This window comes from Enhydra lutris, unplaced genomic scaffold, assembly GCF_002288905.1.
Source record: "Enhydra lutris kenyoni isolate GAN:26980312 unplaced genomic scaffold, ASM228890v2 scaffoldscaffold72, whole genome shotgun sequence".
NCBI classification, from domain to species: Eukaryota; Metazoa; Chordata; class Mammalia; order Carnivora; family Mustelidae; genus Enhydra; species Enhydra lutris.
This window is the reverse complement of record NW_019154156.1, coordinates 2511271-2535673: the sequence shown is the minus strand read 5'-3', so window position 1 is coordinate 2535673 and position 24403 is coordinate 2511271. Positions and strand designations below refer to the sequence as shown.

The 24403-nt window shown below is 39.9% G+C and overlaps 1 protein-coding gene across 6 annotated transcripts in view; it reads left to right on the top strand.

The window, feature by feature from the left end:
• Positions 1–24403, top strand: part of LOC111159981 (branched chain amino acid transaminase 1) — a 106635-nt gene that overhangs the window by 36131 nt on the left and 46101 nt on the right. For 4 of the 6 annotated variants that reach the window (XM_022522712.1, XM_022522709.1, XM_022522708.1 and 1 more), the window contains 3 exons: positions 8691–8891; positions 20403–20513; positions 23194–23313. In XM_022522712.1, the coding sequence (XP_022378420.1) occupies positions 8691–8891; positions 20403–20513; positions 23194–23313 (432 nt within the window). Of the gene's footprint in view, positions 1–1249; positions 1274–8690; positions 8892–20402; positions 20514–23193; positions 23314–24403 lie in introns of those variants that run through there. The other 2 variants (XM_022522711.1, XM_022522713.1) reach the window with 2 other exon arrangements.

The window sequence follows — 24403 nt, the reverse complement described above, 5'->3', positions numbered from 1 at the left end:
CTGATCATGGTGGTGGTTGGGGATAAGGGTCCATGAGCCTGCACTGGGCTAGAGCTCAGCGAGGAATCCATCCGCTGGAGTTTCTTCCTCTCTCTCTCTCTCTCTCTCTCTCACATAAATCTTTTGAAAAATTAGTTCTTAATATAAATAATCTATTTGTTGAATTTAGATTTCTGTATATTAGGTTTTAGTTAAAGGGGGAGTGTACTGACATTCTCCACTTGTATTTACATATTAAAATGTGCTGTAATGGTGATTGTATTCACAGTGCATATGTAATGAGGCAAAGGAAAAATGAAATTGATAATTTTGGGGGGAAATGGTGGGTTTTATAGGACCATTGTTGCTTTTGACAAAAAGCAAAGTTTTTTTTCCTTTATTTTCTCCATTTGTATTTTTAAGTTGCCTTTTGAGTTTCTCATTGAATTTTCATACTGCATCCCTTCCCCCATCTTGATACAGTCCTTTTAAAGTGAGGTTGCAGTTTCCCAACAAGGCCCAAAATTGAGATGCCTTATTACTGGAGAATCCTACAGAATCTTTCTATGGACTTGAGAGCCTTCTGTGTTTCAAAGAGACCAGCTGTCTGTTTCTTCCACTTTCCCCTCCTCAGTAGCTCTCCACAGAGTGTGACACTCTAAATCTGCAATTCTCCCCTTTCTACATTTCTATTAGACTAGATTTGATCTTCTTAAGGATTTATCTGTTTATTTGAGAGAGAGCATGAGCCAGCAAGCTGGGTGAGGGGCAGAGAGAATCCATAAGCAGAACACCACCTGCCCCACTCAATCGACTGAGCCACCCAGGCACCCCTCTATTAGATTTTAAAAGAATATCTCCAATGAACTTAGCACCTAAGGCTTTCCAAATAGAGTAAGAGAATTGCACTTACTGTAGAACAAAGTTATGCATTTTCTGATACACTTGTAATGCAGAGATAGCTTTTAAACATTTATGTATTGTGTCCAGTGCAGAGAAGTACAGATATGAATTTGAGTGGTGAACAAGAGATGTGGCCTGAATGCTGGCTAACACAAGCCCTCGGGTACAACCAGGTCACATCAGCCTGCTCCAGGCTTCCCCATTTCAGAGCAGATGGTAGCCAAGCATGAATTTTGAGTTCGGAAGTTGCTGTTTTTAATATGCTTTGTTTTTGTCAATTATTTCTTGTCGTTTCACAATCCAGTCATTGTGGTCTTCCAGATTCTTCCACAAGCATATGGCCAGAAACATCCTGACTTTGAAGTTATCAGAGAACATGGAGCATCAGAAGGTGACAGGTTAATTATGTAGAAGAAAGTGTCGTTTTACAAATACTGTTATTTTTATCCATCTTTGGAAAGCAAATGCAGAAAAAGGTTTCTAAACAGTGATTGAAAACTGTTTGCAAAATGTGTTTCTTGTATGCCAAACAAAGATTTTTTTCCCCCTTAGAACTAGATTTCACATCTACTCCAAACCAGTCACAAACCTTCAGCTAATATTGGTTATTTTTGAATTTCATTCAGTTTACTGGTTGTTTTGATTTAATATTCTTAGGTAATTTCTCTTGGAGCTCAGGTTAAAAGCTGTTAGTTTTAGGTTCTAGAATTAGAGAAGTTTTGTTTTCCTTTTTGTTTTGGGGGGTTTTTTTGGTTTGTTTTTTGTTTGTTTGTTTGTTGTGGGTTTTTTTGAGAGAGCACATGCACATTGGGGAAGGGTTGCCTAGGTGGGCAAAGAGAGAGGGGGGAGAGAAAATCTTAAACCGGCTCCACACTCAGCCTGGAGCCCTCTATGGGGATCCATCACATGATCTCAAGATCACGACCGGAGCCAAATCAAGAGTCAGATGTTTAACTGAGTCACCCAGGCCTCCCAGAAATTGTTTAAAATGACAGACATTAGACTTCTTGATGAAATTCTGAAGGCACTCAGTTGTGTATTACTTTGAAAAACTGCATATAGGGCAATCCTTATTTACAAATTAGAAAATCAGAGCGTTGCTATTCCTATCGCTAATAAGTCACATCTTACAAAAGGATGTAGTAGCTTACTAAAATAGAATACCTGGTAATTTAATCATTTGTACTCAATTTCCAGGAGCTTAACTAGTAGTATCAAGTTATAATTAAAAGAACATTAAGTCCAGCATAAAAACACCTTTATCTTTGCCATTAATTAACTTGATCTCACAGGGTCAGTGGATCCCTGTGAGTGGTGAGTAGTCCTAGAGGTATTTTAAGGACAGTTCAGAAAAGTAAAAATTATGTACTGGGCTACTGGACCATGATCATTCTTAAAGTTGGTTCTTTAAGGATTTTCATTAACAAAAGGGTCTTTTATGAAATACAGCAAGTACACAAGATTTTTATAAAAACTACAGCAGTCTGTTTTGTTGAGAGATCTTAAACCATGAAGATCAATCCATGTTTAGCAAAAAAAAAAAAAAAATTTTAAGATTTTATTTATTTATTTGACAGAGATCACAAGTAGGCAGAGAGGCAGGCAGAGAGAGAGGCAGAAGCAGGCTCCCCACGGAGCAGAGAGCCCGATGCAGGGCTTGATCCCAGAACCCTGAGATCATGACCTGAGCCGAAGGCAGAGGCTTAACCCACTGAGCCACCCAGGTGCCCCAATGTTTAGCAAAATTTAGAATACAATTCTTAGCACATATTTGATGTGTGTAATAGTTACTGTGCTAAACGAGAGTCCAGCATAATCTAAAGAAATGACTCCCTTTTCCAGTTGTTCAAATTAACTAAAAGATTTTATAGAGCCAAACCAAACATTCTGGGGGTTGGGATGTCTATATAGAGGGCTTGTCTGAGCAACTGCTAGGCAGTTGGAAAAGCTGAGGATACCACCAGACTGCTGGGCCAGATGGGGCATTACATACTTCCTGCAGGAGGAAGTTTCCACACTTCCTCCAGGAGGAGGAAAGGAGTGTGATAAACTGGCTACACCATATGTCTGGTGTGATAGGTGGAGGAAATGATAGGGAAGAAAAAAAGAGGTGATGGTGGGAAAGCATCTTTGGCAAGTTTAGTCCTTCCATGTTAAACAGAGGCATGTAGACAAGAATGCTTAAGAACTGGTCAGCATTCAGCCGCTGGGTCAGTGTGTACCCCTAGTACAGCCCACCCATGTTCCTTATTGACTTGATGTTCCTTGATGCTGTTTGCAGTTCTCTGACCTGCCTTGCTAGCCTCCCTTGCAGCTAGATAGTTAGTGTGACACATGTCTGACCAATAAGGCATTTGGGAATTCCTGGGGAAATTTTGCTCTTGCGATTAGAGGGAACAGACTTGGCTGCTGTTATCCTTTTCCTCCCCTATCTTTGGACCTTGAAAATCATGAAAGCTGAAGCTACAGCTATAATGAGCTTTCTTTTGATTCTGAGGAGAAGGCTCAGAAAATCAAAGGGCCTTGAGATGCTGGGCTACCGCCAGGCTTGGCTCCTCCAGACTGATGTGAGAAAACCAACTCCTCTTTCTGTGCTTGACTTACTTGCAACTGAACGCATTGCTGAGTGATAAGTAGATGGTTAATACAGGACATGAGTGAGAGGTAGAATTGATAAAAGAAGTTAGTGCCATACTTGGGGTACTTGATTTTGCAGCTAAATTTGATTTGGACTTATCTGTAGTCATTCAGCTACTCATGGACACTGAAGATGGTGATCAAGCATGTGATTATGTTCCGAGATGACAGGGAAGCGATACAGGATAGTTGCTACTGAGGGGATGGTAGAAATTGAGAAATCAGACCTATTAAAGAGATTCTTGAAAGTACACGTGTCTCAGTTACTGATGGAGAAGCTGAGGGCTGGGAGAATGTTGTTGAGAATGGTATATTATCTTGAAAGTAATGAAGATGTAAAGGAAAACATGCACAATGGATTTTTATTGGAGGTCATGTCTGGGAAGTGGGAACATGGTGGCCAGGGAAATATTGGAAATGTTAGTGATTTGTTTATTTTTTGAATGTTGGGAATTTTAAACTTTTCATTTTTCTTCGCTTTACAGTAGAATTTAAAAATAAACATGCATTCCTCTTATAAGATGAATTAAGGATTAAGAAGGAAAGACGTAGAATGTAATATATCAGAAATAGGGATCAAGCTTTGGCAGAAACATGTGGCCTATTTTAGATACATTCAGTTTGAGATAACTAAGGTCCTGTGATTATGAAATAATGTATGGCTTTTGGTAAGATTTCACAAATGAGACTTGAATCTCGTAAGTGGTTCTCAGCCTTTCCAGTGCCTTGGAATCTCCTGGAGAGCCTTCAGTGAAAATTGATGTGAAGTCCCACTCCTGAGTTTCTTTCATTTTTTTCCTGGAGTTTTTGTGCATCTTGGCTACAGCATGGGCAGTGGCATTTCCTTAAACAAACAAACGAAAAAACAAAAAACAAAAAACTTCCCAGGTGAACCAATTCAGCAGCCAGTGTTGGAAACCATTGTTCCTCGCTGTTGCTGAAATCTTCAAGGGAAATAGTGTAGAATGGTTCTGAGCCCTGAGTGACCAGTTAGAATGTTGTGGGTAAGTTTGAATGAACAACCAGCCACTCCCCTGCCCTTTCCCTGTGAGGTTCTCGTTCAGTTCTGGAATGGAGTGTGCTTTAGTGTTTCTAAAAAGCTTCGTATTTAAATCCAATGTATAGCCAGGGCCAAGGATCTCTGATGCAGAGGAGGAAATGTAGAGGCTTAAGGAAAAAACTCAGTGTTACCCGGATTTTTGTATTTTGCCACTGTCAAACTATCTTTCTCCCTATTCCTGTTTTGCTCCTTCATATTTTTAAAAAATTAAGAAAGAATGGTAGCCATACCTCTAGTATTATCCCTGATGGCTACTTCAAATTGCCTGGAGTAAAGGTAAACTGGGGTTGTTTTAATTGTTAGCAGCCTCTTTGGTAAAGGTTCCTGGGGAAATAAGGAAGGTGAGGTACAGTTGTTTTTTTTTTTTTTTTCAAAGCTTATTTATGAAAGAGCATGTGTGCAAGTGGGGAGTGGGGAAGAGGGAGAGAGAGAATCCTCAAGCAGATTCCTTGCAGATCCCAATGTGGGGCTCGATCCCAGGACCTCAACCGAAATCATGACCTGAGCCAAAATCCAGTCAGACACTCAACTGACGGAGCCACCTAGGTGCCCAAGACAGGGTACACTCTTAATTGCACGGAGTCAGAACCCATGGAGAACTGGAATGTTGGTCAGTATAGCATGAAGTAACTAGTTTTCTTGGCCCAGAGCTTTCTGCTGTTCCAGCAGCCACAGTGCCTCTGTGACATCTTCCGCCACTCCATTTTCCCCACATTTCCTGAATTCCCGCCACACTGAGCCTTCCCGGTTCTTTGAACATGCCAAGTCTATTCCCCTCTCAAGGCCTGGGCCCTTGCTTCCTCTGCCTCACACACTTAGCCTCTAGATATCTACATGGCCTACCTTCTTTTTTCATTCAAGTCTCTGCTCAAAGGACACCTCATCAGAGAGGTCATTCCCAACCCTTCCACTAAAAATGCGTTTTTCTTCCCCACACTATCCTTTTAAGCAGCTTTCATTTTCTTCACAGCACTAATCACCTCCTTACCTCTCTTTATCCACTTAATTCTTTTTTTTTTTTTTTAAAGATTTTATTTATTTATTTGACAGAGAGAGATCACAAGCAGGCAGAGAGGCAGGCAGAGAGAGAGGAGGAAGCAGGCTCCCTGCTGAGCAGAGAGTCCGATGCGGGGCTCGATCCCAGGACCCTGAGATCATGACCTGAGCCGAAGGCAGCGGCTTAACCCACTGAGCCACCCAGGCGCCCCTCCACTTAATTCTTTATACTGTTTCCCTGCACTAAGAGAACAGGACTTTACTTGTTTTCCTCCCAGAGATTCCTTTGGGCCTGTAACAATGGGTACACAGTAGCTCAGCAGATAATAGGTTGGGTGAGTAATACTTGCTCACAGCGGCTGCTTCCTGTCTGTCCATCGCTGACGTTGAATTTGCTGAGGAGGAGGGACTGAGCCACAGGCATGTTTGCATCTCTTGTGCTTGCTTAGTGCAGTGCCTGAACCATTGTGCTTGTGCAGTCAGTGTTCATTGAGTGAATAAAAAGGCAAAATACTAAGAATAATAAAGCAGATATGGAAGAAAGAGCAAGGGAAGGAAAAATAAAAAAGCTGTTTGATATGAGGCCATAGTCTTGTTTTTAAATATTATGTAGATTGTTATTGATACAGAGTATATATTCCATGGCCTATTGGTTTCATGGCAGGTGGTTATTTATTGGAGAGCTTAGAAATCCTGAAAGCTGTGAGGATCATGTATAGTTGATTTCTTGTTGATTAGCTCATGGGAGAATAGGTTAGCTAATGAAAGAAATAACAGGGAAGGTGATCTTTATTTTACTTTTGAAGAACCATACAAAGTATTCGTTCTGTCATTAGGGGGAAAGTCTGAGGTCTGTTGCCTTTGCAATATCGAAGACATACCCCAAATTCAGCAAGCAGGAAAAACTCACATCTTCTACTCACACTCTCACTTTTCCATCTTTACCGACTCTCACCTTTCTGTTCTGGGTCTTACTATTTTCCCCTGTTACTGAGAAATTTTTATTAGTAGTTTTAATAGGTGAAAATTTGTATTGTTTATGTAACTCTAGTGATATGGTTACAGATTTTTCTTAGCCCAAGGCTAAGAAAAGCCACTAAAAAGGCCCACTAAAGCCAAGTCCCGAGTGCTTCGTTGTGCAAGAGCACTGTGAAACCATTCATGTAATGAAATGTTTATGTTAGAATTTCACTCATTTTAAACCCTGGCCATCTTCTGCGCATGAGCCTGTCATCCCTCAGGGAGTACCTGAAATCAGCCGAAAATTATTTTCAGCATTTAAGATGTACTGTATTGTGTGTGTGAGGCACTGTGCTAGGGTTAGAGATTTCACTGGAATATCTACTCAGTTCTTGTCCAAACAGTCTAGAGGGACTGGCAAACTTTTTAAGGGGTCGAATAATAAATAGTTAGGCTTGAGGACCATAACGTTTCTGTCATTATTCATGGACGATGCCATCGTTAAAGCTAAAAGAACGGTGTGACTATATTCCAATAAAACTTTTATTTACAAAATAGACCAGAAGGCTGCATTTAGCCTTTTGGTGAAATTTGCCCAATATCCTATTTGGGGGATGAGGTCTAGAGGATAAAGGGAGAGAAACGGGATTCAGGGAACAAAATAATTGAGCTGGAGTGTATCCCTTTAAATAAATTCTTTTTCTGCACTCAATAAAGGGTTTTAAGTTAATTTACTTACTTGGATTAAATAGTGGTAAAAGAAAGTCCATTTGCCTCCAAATTTGGCATTTTATTGGCATATTCCAAAGTAACATTACTAAATCTGAAAATTACAGTAATATGTTATCTTTAGTGCCTTAGGCTTCCCTGTAATGTGAGCTTTTTTGTTGTTTTAGAATACATTCAGCTGAATATTATTATAAAAATAAAACTGATTATCATTCATAATATATCAAGTGACTGAGGCATGTGTAAGGCAGTGAATTAGAAGCGATTGGATTTTTTTTTTTTTTTTTTAAGAGCATGTGCATGAGGCAGGGAAGGGGAAAGGGAGAGAGGGAATCTTAAACAGGCCCCATGCCCAACCTGGAGCTGGCACGGGGCTCAATCTCATGACCCCGAGATCATAACCCAAGCTGAAATCAAGAGTCAGAGGCTTAACCGACTGAGCCACCCAGGTGCCCCTGGATCATCTTAATATAAGGATAAGAGCTGATGATCTAAAGGGAACTTCTGTACTTGATTTTGGGGGGCAGTGAGTACTCTTATGGAGTTTGACCTTCCTTACAACCTGTTAACAAGTTGAACCTGTCCCTGGTTAATATTATTTTTACTGATCAAAATGCTCCTTCCCCTATGGTTTGTTGGCTGTCTACGGCTGATGTGAGGATAGAGATGGTACTGTGATCGGGGTGTGTGTGTTTGGCCATTTGTAATGCGCAAGCTTGGCTTTGTGGGGAGTTGTTGTAATGGTTCTGTGTGAAGTTGTTTCCTATTACTCTTATTTTTCTTGCTTTCAATAAGAGGTCTTTTGTTCACTGTTTCCTCAACATAGAATAGAGGATTTATATCTTGGTGTACATTTGCTACTTCTCTGTTTTCAAAGAGGAAAACATTTGTTTCATTCTCTTCCTTTCTTCTCTGATGTACCCAGGGGGGTTTGAAGGCTTGTGCCAAGAATTCTTTGAGGGAGCTGGAGTACAACCATCACTAAGAGATTCTATTCTTAATGACTTTAATTTTAGTTTAACAAATCATTATGAGTATTGCTATCATTATTCTAGAAGACACCCCTTCCCTCATTCCTGAGTGCTTGATAGAAGTCCTGTGGTGAGAACAAGGAAGGCATGTGTTCTTTTTCCATCATTTTACCTGTTCTGCTATTTTGTCCCTGTTTCTAAATATCACTGGTCTTTATTTATTAGTCTGTGTACAGTAGAGATTTTAAATAGCAAGCCAGATTCTGAATGCCAACAAGATTTGTTTGGCTCACGTAGTGTTGTTAAATTTCTGAGTTAGTTGCCAGCATTTAAAAGTCAAATGATTTCACTTTTTCGTAGCCAGTGACCTAAATTTTGTCTTTTCACCCTCTGTATTATGCAGCCAGGGGATGTCCAGTAACTTTTCTTTAATGGTGCCGATTTTTCTTCCTCAGGCGAAAGATCTAATAATCACACCAGCCTCCATTTTAAAGGAAAAACCAGACCCGAGTACTCTGGTTTTTGGAACTGTGTTCACGGATCACATGTTGACGGTGGAGTGGTCCTCACAGTGTGGATGGGAGAAACCACGTATCAAGCCTCTTCAGAACCTGTCCTTGCACCCTGGCTCCTCAGCTTTCCACTACGCCGTGGAGGTAAGTACAAGGCAATCAGTGATGGTGATGTGCTAGGTCTTCGCTGTGAGTACGAAGTTGCTCTTCTGGATAAACTAGCTTTGGGGCAGGATGGGCTTTATCAGATTAACTCGAGGAAATCATAAATGTCTTCAAAACTTTTTCCATAGACAGTTGGACTGAAGGTAAGTCTTATCTTTCAGATCGTCTTGAACTTTTCTTTATATCAATAAAAAAATCATTTGCAGCAAATGCAAGGATGGTAGATAAGACAATTCGCACTCAAGGGCGCCTGGGTGGCTCAGTGGGTTAAGCCTCTGCCTTGGCTCAGGTCATGGTCTCAGGGTCCTGGGATCCAGTCCCGCATCGGGTTCTCTGTTCAGCAGAGAACCTGCTTTTCTTCCTCTCTCTCTGCCTGCCTCTCTGCCTACTTGTGATCTCTCTCTTCCTCTGTCAAATAAATAAATAAAATCTTAAAAAAAAAAAAGTTCGCACTCAAAAATCCAGGACTGTTAACATTTTAGTGAGTCCCTTGTCAGATTTCCTAATGACTCCGGTGTCATTGAATACAGTATTACAGTTCGGTCTTAGGGCTTCCTGCATGTTTTTAGGACCAGCATTAACATGTAGGTATACGTGTTAAGAGCCTTCGGGCACGAGTGAAATAATTATAAGCATAAAATGCTAAATATGTTGAGAATACGTTCTCTAGTCCTTGTTAGGATGCACCCTAAGATCCACAATACACTCCTCATTCCCTTCACCTGCATTTTATTTTCCTTGTTTTCAATGTGTTGGACATCTTTCCCAGAATATTGGGGTACTGGAAATAAGCAGTGACCTACCTATTAAGGGAGTAAAAATAGTAGATATTCCCAACAATAATGGTAAAATTACTCGTGGTTATTAAACTCCGGCAATGTGCTCTGCACCTTATGTGGGTCATTTCATTTAATTATTTTAAGTGAGAAAACAGTTAAAGCATTTAGGTTCTATAGTCAGACTTCCTGGCTCAGATGCCGTCTCTGTTGCTCCATAGGGAGCTCTATGACTTGGGAAGCTTATTTAAAATCACTTTGTGCTTCCAATTTCTTTACTTAGAAAATTGAGGTAGGGATAATACTTACCTCAGAGTGCTATTAGGAGGATAAGGTAAGGTAATTTGTTTAAGCATATACAGCCGTTGTTGGTGCATAATGAGAGCCCGGCTGTTAGCTATTGTTGTTAACCCTTAAAGCAGCCTTCTCTTTTATATTCTCAGGTTCAGAAAAGTGAAGTTTCTCAGCCAAGATAACACAGTATTATGGGAGGAGACAGGGTTCCAATGCTGAGTATTACTCCCTGTGACATCATTCCTAAACATAGACACTAAAATTATGAAGAGGCCTGTCCAATTAACGTGTTTAAAATTATAAACTTGGGGGCGCCTGGGTGGCTTAGTGGGTTAAGCCTCTGCCTTCTGCTCAGGTCATGGTCTCAGGGTCCTGGGATCAAGTCCCGCATTGGGCTCTCTGCTCAGCAGGGAGCCTGCTTCCCCCTCTCTCTCTCTGCCTGCCTCTCTGCCTACTTGTGATCTCTCTCTCTGTCAAATAAAATCTTAAAAATAAAATAAAATAAAACAAAATTATAAACTTGAATAATTTGGAAACCTGTTCGATGCCCAGATGTCTTCACAGGATGTTGTGTCTTTAGTTTCCATCCCCAGCTCTGTGTCCTCACTGTATCAACTTGGATGAACTCTTTCGTTATTTGCTCCAAGCCTCAGTCTCTTCAACTATAAAATAAGAGTGGTAGTCTCGCCTTTGCCTGTGTCACAGGGTATAATAAAGGGAAGTGCCTAAAAAATTGAAAGAAGGAATATGGCAAATCTTAGGGCAGTGGTCTCAAACGTAGCACATGTCCTTTCCTCAGAGTTTTTGATTTACACCAAATTCCCATGCCATGTTTATGCCCGCCACTCCAGGGACCACACTTTGAGAACTGGAAGTACATGAGAAAGGATTAATGTGATTTTTTTTTTTTTTTAAAGATTTTATTTATTCTTTGACAGAGAAACACATATCAAGAGAGTGAACACAAGCAGGGACAGTGGGAGAGGGAGAAGCAGGATCCCTGCTGAGCAAGGAGCCCGATGCGGGGCTAAATCCCAGGACCCTGGGATCTTGACCAGAGCTGAAGGCAGATGCCTAATGACTGAGCCACCCAGGCACCCCAGGATTAAAGTGATTTTTGAAAGCTAAAAGCAATATTGAGGGCCACTGGCTTTTGAAAACTTGTTGGAAATCTAATTAGTTAGAATGCTAGTTTGCTTGGTTTTACCAATTTAGATTTTTGTGACCAGGATAGTTTAAAAAATTTTGTTTAATTAATATTATCCTTTGTTAAGTAAAAATTGAAAACTTTCCTACATTCTTTTTTTTAAATTTTTTAAAAAATTTTATTTATTTATCCAACAGAGATCACAAGTAAGCAGAGAGGCAGGCCGGGCCGTGGTGGGGAGTAGGTTCCCTGCTGAGCAGAGAGCCTGGATGCGGGGCTTAATCCTAGGACCCTGGGATCATGACCTGAGCCGAAGGCAGAGGTTTTAATCTACTGAGCCACCTAGGTGCCCCAAAAGTTTCTACATTCTTACTGTTTCACTTACAATATGGATACAAGAAGTATTTTGCATGAACTGGATCATATATTACATCAGTTGTCGATTGCAGTGTAACAGATTAATGGCTTAAAGCAGAAATCATCATTTTCTTTTTCTCTTCCATGCTTCTGGAGGTTGAATAGGATGGTGTAAGGGGTTCTCGCTTGGGGTCTCACACGTAGTTTCTGTCAGATAGTGACTGGGGTTGGAGTCCATTTGCCTGGGTGGGGAAAATCAGAAGGATGGGGGTGAGAGCTGAGGCTCTGCCCGCATCCCTCTTTCTCCATGTGGTCTCGAGTATGGTGGCTTCAGAATAGACTCGGTACATGGCACCATGGGCTCTAAGCTGTGTGTCTCAAGACACCGAGCCCACATGGAAGCTCTAGTTCTTTTTATGTCCTAACCCCCAAATCACACAGTGTGACTTCTGTCATAACTATTACCGTGGCCATCATAAAGACCTGCTTATATTCAAAAGAAGGGGATCCACCTTTCTTGACGAGGAACATCGAGGTTCTAGAAGAGCAGGTAGGACTGAAACTATTGTGTGACTGTTTTTGGAAATACAGCCTGTGACATGTATCAGTGATAAATGGGGAGGTAGAGGAATGCATTTAGTTTGCTTTTTGTAGATTGGGCTTTTAGGTTTAGTAGACAAAAATATTAGGAAATTGTCATAGGGATTTAGAAAGTGTGATTGCCTTGCACAGAGAAACTGAATCCTGGAATTTTCTGAGGCATATTCATTTGATTTCCTATTTTTACTTGCCTGTGCAGTGGATGTTGAGTGTCTACTCAGTTCCCTGGGAGTGCAGTGTGCTTAGGACAGGATGGCGAGCAAACTGCCCTCAGTATGTGCTTTTTTTAATCTTTTAACCCCCACTAACAGGCAGATAGTTTATCACAAAAATTTTCTTCCCAAATGTGTTTGAAACATTCATGTTTTAGGCTTTTTCACAGGTCTGCTCTTTCTCTTATACTGACCCACTTATGGACACTACATTATTGGACACTACCCAGTTTTTAAGTTCAATAATAGTTGTATTGTTTTAACTCCAAAGTGAATATGAACAGTCTTCTTAAAAGTTGTTCTCCTCCTTTCATAAACCCTATTGATTTTAGTGTCCATTTTATCTTGAGATCTCCAACTACATGTGGTTTTTATTAATTATGAAAGTATTCTTTATTTTTATTTTTTAAAGATTTTATTTATTTGATAGAGCACAAGCAGGGGGAGTCGCAGGCAGAGGGAGAGGGAGAAACAGACTCCCTGCTGAGCATTGAGCCAGGTGTGGGGCTCCATCTGGGACCTCTGGGACCCTGGGATCATGACCTAACCCAAAGGCAGGTGCTTAACTGACTGAGCCACCCAGGTGCCCCAAGAAAGTATTTTTTAATAGATACATATGTGAAGATTTCAAATAGCAAAATAAGAACCATGACTAGAGAACTTGGATAAAATAGGAAACTTGATAATAGTTCATTTTCAGGTTTAGATAGTCAAAACATAATTTGACAAAAAGTGGGTAACATATGTACTATTATTTAATGAATACTTACAAATGAGTGCTTTAGATTGTATATATCTCTAACACTATAGTTTTGCCTCTTTTTGAAATTGGGTGTCAATGGAAATGTGTGTGTGTGTGTGTGTGTGTGTGTGTGTGTGTGTTCGTGCACACACACACTAGTATTATTTGAGCTCAATATTATGTAAGAACTATTCATCCAGGACCAACGTGAGCATCAGTGGGGTCTGGGACAAAAGTGCAAATAGAGACCCGGTGGTTCACCCACTCTCTCTGCCTGTCCTGGCTCCATCCTGTGCCACAAGAAGCCTCACACACATATGTGTAGATACCTATACCATGTGCGAATAGATGACCCTTGGCCATCCGTTGGTCTTAAGCTTGGGCACACCCCTGGTGGCTACCTGTTTTCAGTAGGGTGAGCCTAAGGAGAGTCATTCAGGCTCTGAAAATGGGATCAGGGCCATTTGGGCAGGGAATTAAGGGAAGTGGGTCCTTGGAGCCTGGTCTAAAAAAATGGAATTCAGGATTTAGGTGACTGCTTGCGCCAAGGAAAGGTCATATCACAGCTGGAGGAAGGCAGAGGTGAGAGGCTGTCTAAAGTGGGCTCAGGGCAGAGGCCCAAGTTGCTTGGGTCCAAGTGTGGTAGGGACCACATTCAGGTACTCCTGTAACAACAGTATGCCATTATGTGAATATATTCAGTCTATTTTTTTTTTTTAAGATTTTATCCATTTATTTGACACAGAGAGAGAGATCACAAGTAGGCACAGAGGCAGGCAGACAGAGGGGGGAAGCAGGCTCCCTGCTGAGCAGAGAGCCCAATGCAGGGCTCGATCCCAGGACCCTGAGATCATGACCTGAGCAGAAGGCAGAGGCTTAACCCACTGAGCCACCCAGGCGCCCCTATTCAGTCTATTTTTGATGGACATTTGGGCGTTTTTTTTGTACGAACATCCCTATATATAGTATGCTGGTGTACTTGTTTGCAAGTTTCTTTAAGCCGTTCTCAAAGTGTGGTTCACAGGCCCCCTAGGCCCCCTTTCAAGGGGTTGCCAAAGTTAAAACACTTCACATTAATACCAAGACTGTGTTTTTCTTTTTCATTGTGTGTTGACATTTACAGTAAGACTGACACCAGCTTCTGCTAGTTAACCATTTTACTCTTTACTACCAAGTGTGAATGTATAATGTCAGCTTTGCTGAAGAATGTTCTTGGTGAAGTGGTAATAATTATTTTATTAAATTTTGAGTAAATGGCATTTTAATCTGTGTGATGCAATAGCATCTTTGCCTCAAGCACTTCTACATCCTTAAATACTACAGTTACCTCAAGGAATAGTAGTTGTGTGATCCACACGTATGTGTGTGTGCCGTGCACGCTCATGTTGTGAGCGGAATCGGCTCCTTTTTTCACCCAGAACCAGTTTACTTGAAAGGACAAAGTATAGTTATTCAGACTTGGGCATTTGCAGGTGTCTTCTTGAAAATGAACAAAATGAGTCTGCAACTTCAAGCAAAACAGAGGACTGTATTTGTTGCCATTGATCAAATTCTAGCTTGCTTTTTTTTTTTTTTTTTTAAGATTTCATTTATTTATTTGACAGACAGAGATCACAAGTATGCAGGCAGAGAGAGGGGGGGAAGCCAGCTCCCCACCAAGCAGAGAGCCTGATGCGGGGCTTGATCCCAGGACCCCGAGACCATGACCTGAGCCAAAGGCAGAGGCCCAACCCACTGAGCCACCCAGGTGCCCTTCAAATTCTAGCTTTCAAGTAAAAATTAGGATTTTGGAAAATTTGTATCCACCACCACTAGCTTGAGCCTTTCCACTACTAAAGAATTTTTGGATGATGTTAGTGGTAATATTAACAGATTTTTTAAAATATGTTTTATGGAAAAGGTGTTAACCTTTGGAAGATCTCCATAACTTGAACCAACATTTTCCAAATAACCATTGTGTGACATTACAAATTTATGCATGAGTTAAGATCCATTCAGAATGCAAGACAGACTGTGATGGCTTCTGATGTGTCAGTTTGGCTAGTCTGAACTGCAACCCCCAGAATCTGACTTTTAGTCTCTTTTTAGTTAGAATACCGACAAGACATTCCTTTGAGTGTTGGAGGATAGAGGGAGGCATGACCATTTCATGGCATACACATAACCTTCTTCTAAGTATTCAGTCAAGTACTGATCTAGGTGCGGTGGTGAAGGAATTTTGTAGATGTGATTGAAGTCCCTAATCAGTTGACTTAAAATTACTCAAAAGGGAAATTATCCTGGGTGAACCTGAGGACACATAGCTAGACCCAGCTTTCTTTTCCTCTGTCTCTCCCTTTCTGATTGCCGCTGGTGGGTCAGCTGCCACTCATGCCTGCAGGTCCCAGCCTGTTTGTCATCTTCTGTCCCCGATGGCCTTTCTTACAGATTTCGGACTTGCTTAGCCAGCCACCACATTCGCATTGCCCAATTTCTTACAACAAATCTGGTAATAACATAGGTATCTCCTGTTCTGCTTCTTTTGTTGAACTCTGATACACTATTTTAATAAATTAACAGGGTATAAAAACTTCATTGATAGGGCTTCAAATTCCTCACTGCAACTAATCTTCAAGGAACCACCACTTGTCAACTTTTTTTTTTTAATCTTTTTTTTTTTAATATTTTATTTATTTATTTGACAGAGAGAGAGAGATCACAAGTAGGCAGAGAGGAGGTAGAGGGAAGCAGGCTCCCCGCCGAGCAGAGAGCCCGATGCGGGGCTCGATCCCAGGACCCTAGGATCATGACCTGAGCCGAAGGCAGAGGCTTAACCCACTGAGCCACCCAGTCGCACCACTTGTCAACTTTTGAAGTAGGATCAGAGAACAGCAGCGACAGTTACCTGAAAAGGCTATCAAAAATACTTCTCCCTTTCTCAACCACGCATCTGTGTGATTTGGGGATTTTCTTTGTGTACTTCAACCAAAACAATATACTGCAAGAGCAAAAGCAGGTTATAAGAATCCAGTTGTCTGGGGTGCCTGGGTGGCTCAGTGGGTTAAGCCTCTGCCTTCGGCTCAGGTCATGGTCTCAGGGTCCTGGGATCGAGCCCAACATCGGGCTCTCTGCTCAGCGGGGTGCCTGCTTCCCTTCCTCTCTCTCTCTGCCTGCCTCTCTGCCTACTTGTGATCTCTGTCTGTCAAATAACTAAATAAAATCTTTAAAAAAAAAAAAAAAAAGAATCCAGTTGTCTTTCATTAAGTCACCCATGAAAGATTTGTAATAATGAAAAACTGTCACACTTAACAATAATCTTTTTGGAAAATATAGGTAGTCTTCATTAAAATATGTTAACATGTCATGGTTTATTACCTGTTAAATTTAATAGTTCACTTCTAATTTCTAATATGGTAATTATAGAATAACAGCACATAAAAAGCTTTTGGGGGTCTTTATAAGTTTTAAAAGTTTGTACTTGATCTTAGCCAAAAGGCAGAGAAGTGATAATAATTTTTAAAAGTTTAAAGACATCCTGATGCCAAAAGATTTGACAAATACTGGTTAAGGATATACTGAGGAATAGCACTGCCAGTCATCAGATGTATCTTTAATTTTACAAGAAAAGGGAAACTATTTTCTGTAGTGGTTTTAACCATTTTATACCCACAAGCCATGAATAAGCATTTTTATTGTTCCAAAACCTGGCCAACTCCTAATATAATCAATTTTAAAATTTTAGCTACTTTCGTGTAATGGCATCTCATTATTGTGATATTAATTTCCAGTACTCTAAGAGGTTGAACACCTTTTCATAGGGTTACTGAGCAATTGGATATCTCCTATTTAGAGTGCCTGTTCAGGTCTTTTGCTCACTTTTCTATTGTCTTTTTGATTTGTGGAAGTACTTTGAGTATTTTAGGTATCTTCTTCTAAGGTCTCTTACTCTTTTTGTAATTTTTTGATGACAAGAAGTATATTTAAATCTTAAGTGGAATTTATAAATCCTTGCTTTATATTTGGTAGTTTGGGGATCTTGTCTAAAGATTCTTTTCCTACCTTCAGATCATAATGGCATCTTTCTCTGTTATTGATTTTGTCTTTCACAGGAGGGTCTTTACTCCTAGAAGCTGGTTTTTATGTAAGTAGGGGTCCAATTTGGTTTTTTCTCCCAGTGGATACCCTGCTGAATAGCACCATTTAAAAGGGACTGTTCTTTGGGGCACCTGGCTGGTATAGACGGTTAAGGGACCGACTCTTGGTTTCGGCTCAGATGGGTGATCTGAGCGTCGTAAGATCAAGGACGGTGTCGGGTTCCATGCTCAGTGCAGATTGGGATTCTGTCTCCCTCTCCCTCTCTCCCTGCTCCCACACATAAATAAATAAATCTTTTTTTTTTTTTTTTTTTTAAAGTACTGCTCTTTTTTCTCTCCTTTTTTCCCTGCCTCCTCTATCACATTTGGGTCTGCTTCTGGATCTCCATTTTCATTGCATTGTCTATCTGGATCTCTCTTCTGTTCTGTGGTTTTACTTGTCCATCTGCACAAATATCACACTGTCTTAATTTCCAGTTCATTGAGTCTTGATGTCCGCCTAGGACAAGTCCTGTTTTCCCTTTCAGGAGTGCTTTGTATCTTCTCAGCCATTTGCTTTTCCATATCACTCTTAAACTCAGTTTATCAAGTCAGTCAACTTTTGTAATTTAGTTTGTTCAAAGAAAATAAAATGCCCTGACCTGATTTTCATTTGGATTACATTGAGTATATAAATCAGTTTGGGAGAATCAGTATCTTTATGATATTGAGTCTTTGGATCCATGAGTGTGCAGTAGCTTTCTACATTTAGTTAGGCCTCTAATGACTTGATAAAGTTTTATGTTGTCCTTATGGATCTTCTCTTCTTTTAGGCCCTCCCCACCCCCAAATAGTCCTCTCTTAAGTCTATCATAAATAGTGTTTTTATTTTCTGTTACATAGGAACATAATTTTGCATTTGGTTACCTTGCCTAACTAAATAATTTCAAAGGAGGATGTTGGTTTTTCTGGATTTTCTACATATTTAATCTTATCTATGTTTCATAATCTGTGACAGTTTTTTTTTTCTTTTCAAACCAATGCTTTTTACATGATTATTTATTTGATATATTTGCCTTATTACGCTTGTATAGTATTGAATTAAAGTAGTCACAGCAAGCAATTTGTGATGTTCCCACTCTGAAAAGGAAGGCTTTAAATTTTATCATTAAGCACAATATTTGCTGCAAGTTCATTGTAGATATTCTTTATCACTTACCAAAGGGTCCTTCTTAGTTATCTGGGAAACTTAGAAAAAAAAAATCTCAAAAGAATGTTCAGTTTTATCAGTTGCATTTACCACATCTAATGAGATGATCATATTGCTTTTTTCTTCATCAAGGCTATGAATATAATGAATCTCATTAATTGATTTTTCTAAATGTTAAATCAACCTCTGTTCCTGAGATAAGTCCAACGTTGTCATGCTGTGTTATCCCTTAGTATATTTTGCATCTGTGCTGCTTAATGAGAGTATCATATAATTTTTACATATACTTGAACCCACATCAGGTGCCTACAATTTTAAAATTAAAGTGAAGTAAATGAAGCAATTAGAACCCTATGAAGTCACTTTCTTTAACCTCTGGTAAAATTTAATTTAAAACTAATTTTGTATCTACTGATTTTGTTTTATATTTACTAATTAAAATTTATTAATTTTGGGGAGCCTGGGCAGTTCAGTGGGTTAAGCCTCTGCCTTCAGCTCAGGTCGTGGTCTTAGGGTCCTGGGATCGAGCCCCACATCGGGCTCTCTGCTCAGCAGGGAGCCTGCTTCCTCCTCTCTCTCTGCCTGCCTCTCTGCCTACTTGTGATCTCTGTCAAATAAATAAATAAAAATTTAAAAAATAAAATAAAATTTATTAATTTTCTTAAAATTAAATAAAATTTAATTTTGTTTTATATTTACTAACAATATAACCTCACCAGCTTTACTTTAGAAAGAATTTGTATGACATTTTGCTAGCTATGTCTTTTTGCTTCAGGTATGTTTCAGATGTTCTCAACTGAGTCCAAAATCTGACAACCTTCTCTTTTAACTGAAGCTTTACCCCTGTTCCATTTAATAAGTTAAATATTTGCCCTTAAATCTAATCTAGTGCTTTGAAATTGTGCTATATGATTTAGATTTCTTTTATCACGTGAGCTGAGCTTTAAGACTATAAGCTTCTAAGGGCCCAGCTGTCCTTCAGTTCAATAAATTTTCTAAATTCCATTATTTTTCTTCTTTGACTCATGCTTTATTTAGTGATGAGTTTCTTCCTTTACAAAATGTTGACATTTTGTCATCCTATTTCCAATCCTGATTTCTGGTTTCTGGTTGGAAAATGTGTGAAAAGAGCATGCATTTTGCAGGTGCTATGTGCAGGGTTCTCTCTGTCCACTAGCTTAGTTTGTTGTTCCTGTTGTTCACATTAGCCGTATCTTTGCCAAGTTTCAGCCTGTTTGTTCTATCAGTTATCTAAAGAACCGGTGCTAAGATTTCCCACTAAAATTATTGATTTTTCTATTTTCTCTGTGTTTATTCATATGCAGCTACTTCAGAGTCTTTTTAACATCTCTGCCCAGTGGTTCTTCTGGCCTTGGCATTTTGAGAAAGTGCCCCGCCCCTACCATGGGATGGCCTTGAGTTGCTGGGCTTCCGTGATTTGGGGGACTAAACCAGCCCAGGTCACATCTAGATTACCTACAATCCAGAGTTTGAATGAGCCAGATTAAATGAAAGGAGGCACATGTGTTTAGGGCGGCAAGAGTGGGTTCTTTGCGTCCATGTTCATTAACTGGGCAGTTAGCCCACGTTGTGTGATTGGTGACGTGTTCTCCCCACCTCCATGGAGGTGTTATTTGGCAGTATGGCTCCTGCAAAGGAAAGGGTAACTTTGAATTCCTATCAGATTTTGGTACGAAAAGAGTTTGTTTTTAGTCCAGTTCCAATAACCAGCCTGTCAACTGTTGTCTTGTCTAGATTTAGAAATCTTTGGTCAACGTCGAGAGCTTGGCATGATGAAGAAGATGAGTGCCCATAGAAAAGCCAGTCTTTTTTTTTTTTTTTTTTTTTAATTTGACAGACAGAGATCACAAGTAGGCAGAGAGGCAGGCAGAGAGAGAGAGATTGGAGGAAGCAACCTCCTTGCTGAGCAGAGAGCCCGATGCAGGGCTCGATTCCAGGACCCAGGGATCACGACCTGAGCCAAAGGCAGAGGCTTTAACCCACTGAGCCACCCAGGTGCCCCAGAAAGCCAGTCTTTTGAACACAGAGATTGTTTTCATTTTGTTATCCCCTAAGATTTATTTCTCCTATTATCTTTAGTTGTTTGAAGGACTGAAGGCATTTCGAGGAGTAGATAATAAAATTCGACTCTTTCGGCCAGACCTCAACATAGATAGAATGCACCGATCTGCTGTGAGGGCCACTCTGCCGGTACGTAAATTTAGGAGTTTCTTTTGTGTTTCTCCAGATGTGATGAGTCACTGTGATTTTACCACAAAACAAATCCTTTCTGAATACAGTTGACCCTTGAGCAAAATCCCTCCAAAACTTAACCAAGTGCCTACTGTTGACTAGGAAGCCTTTCCAAAACATACACAGTTGATTAACACATATTTTATATGTTATACGTATTGTAGACTTGATTCTTGTAACAAAGTAAGCTGTAGAAAAGGAAGTGTGATTAAGGAAATCACATGGGAGAGAAAATTCGTTTATAGAAACTATATATTAAAAAAAAAATCCACATGCAAATGGACCTATGCAGTTCAGATCCATGTTGTTCAAGGTTCAATTATAGTTAGATCAATATTCAGTACAAACCATGAGAACTCTTAAGGTACGTCTCATCTACTTTGTAATGAATGAGGTAAAAATACAAGGGGATAACTAATACCACTTGGCAGTTCCACGATCTGTTTCTTCATAAATGTTCATGGGGGGTTGGAAGAAAAATATACCTCAAACTAAAATAAATATGAGGATCCTATGAAATTATAATATGTGAAATGGGAAATAGGGTGTGCCACACAGGTATTTTAGGAGTATTTTTGCCCAATTGCTTGGGACACTAGCAAGTTTGCAGTGATTTAATTATTTTGATATTTTAGCCCAAGCTTTCTTTTTTATTAAGAAAATGATATCAAAATGGATTGTTATGGCCATTGGTGACTATCTATAACATCGTTAAACAGCAGAATTCATTATATGGTGGGTTGGATTTAGATCCTATGGCTCACATCTAGGTAAGAGGTGTCATCAATTACTGCCCTTCCCTGATATGTGACCAGGTTGCCTTTCTGAACTGTAGGAGTCTTTTTCTTCTTTTGCAAATTTTGCATACCTAACTTTCAGGAGCCCAGCCCAAGCTGTGCTTTGAAGAAGCCCAAGTAACTACTCCATTTTAGCCAGGATCTTCCTTCTCCTCCCTATTTTTGTAACCTATGCTTCACTCACCTCCTTCAGGGGCTATAATATAATGCCAGAAGGGAAATGAAGGTACATTCTTTGGACTAGTTTCACTCTTGTGCCACTACAGACAAATTACCAGGAAATACTTTAAAGCGGGGGCAGAAAGAAAGGGAATTAATATCTGTTGGACCTCAGCTCTGCCATAAACTGTGTTATATGGTTTTACATTCCTTCTCTGTTTAATCATAACAGTAACCCTCCAGAAGGTATGTGTTTAAAAAAAAAAAAAAAAAAGTATGTGTTGTGCGTTTTAGTAGCACCTTTGTACCTAGAAGAAAACTCAAGCCTCAAGAGCTTAAATGATTGGCCTAAAGTCACAGAGTAAAGGGACAGGGCAAGAAATTGGGTGCAAGATTTTTTAATTCCTAGTCAAGTTCTGTTGTCACTGAATCTTCAGTGACTTAGAGTGACGATATGTCCTGTATGATTGGCAATCCTGAATTCTATATCCTTAAGCTGCGATTGCTGTTCTAAGTTCTCATTTAAGTAGGCAGTTCTTAATGTCATGAGTTCTACTTAGATATGTATTTCTGAGTCATTTCAACCCTGGATAACCCATGACCTACATCTCTGAAAGTATGTTTCTTTGCCCTGTTAAGTGAGTAGAAACTAACTTATTTTATAAACTGTCACCCATCTAATATATGAAAACATTTTCCTCCTTAGAAATAAACTCTTTGCCTTTGCCCATTTTTCTCTTGGGTTATCTGTGTCTTTCTTACTCATTTTCAGAATATCTTAACAGATTCAACTTATGATACTTGGTTAGTTATGGGTTATGAGTAACTTCACCCAATTTGTTGCTTCTTAGCACAGAGTCTGCTTAAGGACTCCCTCTCTCTCTGCCCCACCCTGCCACTCTAGTGCGTGCTGTGCTATTTCAAATAAATAAATAAATCTTTTTTTTTTCCTTAAGATTTTATTTATCCATTTGACAGAGAGATCGCAAGTAGGCGCAGGGGTAGGGGGAAGCGGGCTCACTGCCAAGCGGAGAGCCCGATGTGGGGCTTGATCCCAGGACCCTGAGATCATGACCTGAGCCGAAGGCAGAAGCTTAACCCACTGAGCCACTCAGGCGTCCCTAAATAAATAATTTTTTTTTTAAAGATTGTATTTATTTATTTATCTGACAGATCACAAGTAGACAGAGATGCAGGCAGAGAGAGAGGGAGAAGCAGGCTTCCCACTGAACAGAGAGCCTGATGCAGGGCTCGATCCCAGGACCCTGAGCTCATGACCTGAGCTAAAGGCAGAGGCTTAACCCTCTGAGCCACCCAGGCACCCCTAAATACATAAATCTTAAAGAAAAAAAAAAGCAAAACTCTTTTTTACCTTAAGGTGACAGAGGTATTTTTTGATTTTTACTTTATAAAAGTCTTAATGTTTTATCACATTTAAATGTATAATCCAACTATAATTGATATTTGCTATGGTAAGAGATAGAGATCCACTATTTTATCTCCTCCATGAAGATAATCCATCATCCCATCACAATTTTGGAGAAAAAAATCAGGAAAAAAATTGGTTTTATTATTACTTCTTTTTTTTTTTTTTTAAACATTCTAAAGCTTTCATGAGGATCATTTCTTATAACTACAATGTAGGATAATCTCACTCTTCATTATGTTTTCCATTCCTTCAGGTATTTGACAAGGAAGAGCTTTTAGAGTGTATTAAAGAGCTTGTGAAATTGGATCAAGAATGGGTCCCCTATTCAACATCTGCTAGTCTGTATATTCGTCCCACGTTCATCGGAACTGAGGTACAAACTGACTCCCTGTTTCCGGGTGGGCAACTTATCATTGTTTCTTCATGTGAGAAACTTCTAGGATATAGTTTGATAGCCCCCAATAACATAAATAACTCCTTTCTCCTGATTATCAAGACCAGGTGTCAGCAAACATTTTCTTTAAAGGGCCAGAGGGTAAATATTTCAGGTTTGTGGGCCATATAGTTTCTGTCGCAACGACTCAATTCCAACATTGAGGTACAGAAGCAGCCATAGTTACCAATGTAGATGAGTCAAGGAATGAGCAATGAGCAAGGCTATTTGTCTTCCCTTACTCAAGATTCACCAATATTTCCTTATATTTTCCTGAGTTTCCTCAGAGTAATTCTTCAGTGTAATGTCTCTTCTCTTGGCAGCAGTTCTCCAAGGTGGAAGTGGTAATGATTTTGAAATTTGGAGGAGGGAGAGCTGCTGCTTTTTATTTTCATTTTCCTGAAGTCTTGGGATTACCAAGGAATGGGAGTAGAAGTCCCTCTTCCCCCACAGGAAATGTTGAAAATGAAGTTCACAATGGGTGTTAGGGAAGGACCGTGAGAGCTAGAGTCGTAGCTTTATACATCAGGATGATAAGATCTGCTGGTAGGTCGCAGTCTACTGGTTGGTGCTCTTGCAAAAGGAGGACGTGCCTGGAGAAGCTAAGCCACTTGCGTGGGTGTCCTGTAAAGACCCTATTACTTGTCTCCTTCCTCTTCTAGGCAGCTGTGGTCTTATGGAGAGTGGGTGGTATGGAGGGATAATGGAGGGGGGAAGACTGAGTGTGGGTAGCAAATGAAGGGGCTGTGGCATATGGAGATTTTTAGGAATAGGGAGAAGATGGCGCTCTTTTGCTGTAGTCTAGACATTCTGCTCTCTACTAGGTAATTATATGCTTACCAGTTTCTCTATTCTGACATCTGAATGCCAGAAGTATGGAAATATATAAGGCCATGGAAAAAATACCTAAGTGGTATTATGAATCCAGACAATGAATTTCATGAAGTGCAGTCTCCCTAACAAATTTGGAAGAATTGGGACAATTACAAAAGTTATCTACTCCTTATGTCTCTTACATTTTAGTATTAAT